Below are 4,340 nucleotides of genomic sequence, written 5' to 3' on the forward strand. Positions count from 1 at the left end.
TATGACAAGTGCTAATAACATTCTTAAATGAAATTCTTTTTATATATTAAATTTGGAATAAAATTAGAGGCATATAAAAAGAAAGAAAACTCTAAACACCACAATCTCTAAATCCCACTTTTTTTTAACTACTTTGCATTCCTAACAAATTAGTTGCTTCATTAAAGTAGGAGAAGATTCAACTTTATCATTTTCTATTAATTAATTTTTTTCACGAGAACATTCCTATTTAAATTTAAGAAATTGTGAAGAACATAAATTATTATTTATCCCACCTTTATATGCCTTTACAATTATGAAGGCTCTCAAATGACAACACACCTAACAAACCTCATTGATCTATCCTTTATTAATTCAAAATAAAAATACAAGTCAATTAAGATATGTCTTTTAATTTAAATAAATTTGAACAAATAGTCAATTAGGCCTTGGTCTATAAGTGATGCACCAATGATCAAATGTTAGCGAGTGAAAGACTCCAACATCAATCGTGCATATGCAAATTTGATGGAATTGATAAACCTTTAGTCCTAAACTCTTAGCTGAAGAGATTGGAATGTTGACTTATGCTCCATATCATATAACTAAAAAGATTTTGTAAACAATTTTTATTTAAAAAACTAAAAAATAAATATATTTTTTTTCTCATAGACATGGACACAAGCTTTCGCGCCTCATTCACAAAGACGAATTAAACCTCAAACCATCCATCAACTTTTTAAAAACATCAAATTAAATAAATTAAAATTCTTGAAAACTATATTTTATGTACCTAAGGTAGGTAATAGGGTTTTTTATCAAGCCAACTGTCAACCAATGTTTTGTAAATTAGTGACTGGAGATATTTTCTTATTGGTAACAATATGAAATTTGAACTTAAGACCTCCAAGGAAAAAGATTTCCAATTCACTGCTGCCCAGTTGGCTGGAGATATTTTTAATATCACAACATTCATTATTCTTCCAAACTCATCGAACTTTATATTCCCTTATTATTCTGTACTTCAATATTCTTTTTGAAGGGGAATGGCGTGGGGCAGAACGCGTCATGGATGACCGCCAGCTGGACGTCAATTTTATGTGAGAACCTGTCATATTACTTGTTGCTAACCCTGCAACTCAATGTCCTTTGCCTATAAACTCCCTTTCTGTTGTTCAGTTTCTCACCATAATAATTTTTTCTTCCATGTTCGATTTGGTGCAGGTCATGGCTTGCGGGTGTAATCCGGCATGGAGAGCTGGCTTTCAAAAGAAGTATTTGAGTAGATTTGTGGCCGAGCTGAGGCGCAGGAGATTCGAACACAGACCGATTAGCGTCAAATCGGCAGCCGATCTTTCGCTCGCCGTAGCAGCACGGGGTCGCACCGCGTGGAGTCGCGCCATTATTTTCGCAAGTGTAGGTCGAAACGCTCACAGATCTGCCAGGGCGCGGAGAATATTTAGAAGAAGTTTTAATTTTCATGTCCGCCTGCGAAGCTTGAGGAAATTAAAGGCCGGTGCTTGCAAGTCCGGTGCATTTTCCCGTAAGAAAGCCCTGGCCAAGCGGCCGTGCAGGCTGGAGTCTTGTTGTGCAAGCTCGCAGTTGCTTGAAGAACAAAGTGTTGAGCGTCGGATTGAAACCCTAAGGACGCTTGTACCTGGAAGCCGCGGCCTGGATACGCCGATTCTCCTCGAGGAGGTGGCAGAATACATAATGGCGCTTAAGATTCAGATCGAGTCCATGCAAACCCTCGCTGACCACCTCGAAAATTCAGCCGGCAAAGATTCGTGTTCCGTAAGGCAACGAATCGTATAACGCGGCTGTGAATCGACTTCCTATAATATAATTCCAGTCTTTGAGAAAAATAAAAACAGAATGCTTCTGAATGTTCAGAAGTTTCTAGGTTTTGAATTTTGTAGTTCTTATTATTGAGCCTTTTGTTTGCTGTGTAGATTCTCCAACAATTATCGCTTCTTTCGGTGTAAAATATGATATTTCTTTTACTTTTTATTTTGCCTCTTGTGTGCTGTGTAGATTCTCCCACAAGTTTTGCTTCCCTCGGCGTAAAATATCAACATTTCTTTTGTTTATTTCGATTCCGCATGATTTATGAGGAAATTCGCCCTGGATTAAATGATATTGTCACAAAATCAAAGCTACATTGTGCAAGCTTTTTAACCTATGTTCTGCTTACATTTACTTGTATTTTGCTTAGGTGAGCTTGCCTACGAAAGAAAAAAATAGCATTTTCTTCTTCAGAAGCAGGCCTGAACAGAGCATATGCAGTGAAAATTCCTTTCCGTTGCAGATATTCCTCTTGAGCGTGCGCTATTGTGTCCACTTATGCACTTACCTTCCAGAGGACAGATTTTGTAGTAAACTCAGTTATATTTACCCATTTCTCGTACTCTTTATCTCAAAAGAATGTATATTTAGAAAACAATTCTCTACTGGATGAGTTAAAAAAAACTTATTTCAAATTATTCAGCCAAATTCGTCTGTCAACACCCTGCATACTACAAATATTAAACCCTGGAACCCTATTTTAAGCCAGATATGGTCAGTGCACAGTCGTTTTCGCTTAAAATGTGGCGCTCTGTATTTCATTCATTAAATGGTCTAATCAAGTCTTCTGAAATGATTTCCAGCCTGTATAGGTTCTGCAACAGTATAGTATGATAACGTGGCGTTTGGATCGCCCGACGCCTCAAATGGTGAATTTTTTCGAGTCGGCTGCACAATGAGAAGAAAAACAGGCAGTTTGATCTGTGCACGCAACCGATTTATTTTGGGGACTCGGTCGGATTTGTACATGAATGAAATTCGACAGTCTACTGCATAATTTATCATATCTTCCATCGACCTTCCGCAAACAGCGTCGGTAGGAAAAGCTTCCTCGTCTAATCGGAAGATACCTGGAAAAAGTGGCTGTTACGTCTCCCTATCACTTGAGAGTTTCTAATATTTAAAAATCAAATTTGTGATTTTGTAAAATTTGAAGGACATTCTTGGTTTTGAGAATGGCCTACATACTTTTTGGGATTTTTATTCCCCTCTCAGATCATTTTGAGACTTGATTTTTGATTTTACACTTAAAAGTTGTTGAAGTATCAAATTTAAATACGGATAAAAATAAGTAAAGAACTATTTAATACAAATTTATTAACAATTGAAAACTGATTCTTTTATAATTTAATAATAACAATTATTGAAGTAACACAATTATGAATTTGGAGAAGAAATTTGTTTATAGTTCATATTCTAACACCCTATTCATCTTGTTTAAAACTTAAATTTAAACAAATTCAAAAAAAAAACAGATAATGAGTTTATTTGTGAAGTTCACATGTATTAGTATTTGTGAAATTTTATTAACATCACACGATCATATTGGTTAAAAGAGTTCTCAGAGGAAAAAAATCATTTCTTAAAAGAGTTTTGCAAATTTGTGATGTGGTTTGTAGTGCACAAATATTACATCACGCATGAGGCAATATGAAAAATCATCGAAAAGTAGTGGATCAATTAGGATATGTGAGTGAGCTACTAGTGTTTTCCCCCTACTATCTAATAGAAGAATTTATTTTCTACAAATATTTAAGCATAGAAATTTAGGCTATGAAATGGGTATACAAACAATAGGGCAACTAGTAGTCGTAGTAGCTACTTTGTACACACAAATCCTAAATAACACATCAGATTTTGATTATTTTTGTTGTTGTCTCATTATATGACTTTATCGCTTATAGCAATTGGTCAGTGTTTTGGGTAGTAATCATGCACGTTGCGGGTACCATCATGTTTAGAAGGGATAAAAAATTTTGGCTTCAACAATATCTACCTAAAGATGCCCAAGTAAACAGAAATGCACTACCAAGACAATCTTATAAATGCAACTTTTAATTTAAAACAAAAGGCTCATCATAATATTTGGAATGGATAAACATCATAGAAGAAACCATGGAAAGAAAAACTTTGGTATACGTCCTAGTTAACCAGTTAAACAATGCACAAGAAAAACCAATACGAAAAGAACCACACATAAAGTAAAACATTAGGAAAAACATAGATATCTAGATTACTTGGTTAAAATAATCTATTTATAGAAGTTTGGTTTGACCATAAGGATGTGTTTTATTCATCGTATAATACATCATCTTGAATTCACATAGTGTCTCTATGGCTAAATATCTAGAGTCTATTATCATATAAAATCACTAGTTTGACCCAGTGATAGCATTCCCTATTATGTAGGTTGAGTCTCCTCCATAGAATTTGTATTTTCCTCTAGCGGTGTATTTATTTGTTGGATGTATTTAATGTTGATAATTTACTTCCATTGGTGGTTGTTGATGTTTGGT

At 34.8% G+C, this 4,340-nt stretch overlaps 1 protein-coding gene across 1 annotated transcript; it reads left to right on the plus strand.

Annotated features, from left to right (window-relative positions):
• The first annotated feature begins 1,109 nt into the window (after positions 1-1,109).
• LOC149553039 (transcription factor bHLH147-like) lies at positions 1,110-2,008 on the plus strand. The gene has a single exon (XM_089789831.1). It carries the CDS (start codon positions 1,186-1,188, stop codon positions 1,792-1,794), a length of 609 nt encoding a protein of 202 aa, XP_089645957.1. The 5' UTR covers positions 1,110-1,185; the 3' UTR covers positions 1,795-2,008.
• The last annotated feature ends 2,332 nt before the right edge of the window (positions 2,009-4,340 follow it).

This window comes from Cupressus sempervirens, chromosome 6 (assembly GCF_028749045.1).
Source record: "Cupressus sempervirens isolate cs-2001-9-10 chromosome 6, ASM2874904v1, whole genome shotgun sequence".
Classification (NCBI taxonomy): domain Eukaryota; kingdom Viridiplantae; phylum Streptophyta; class Pinopsida; order Cupressales; family Cupressaceae; genus Cupressus; species Cupressus sempervirens.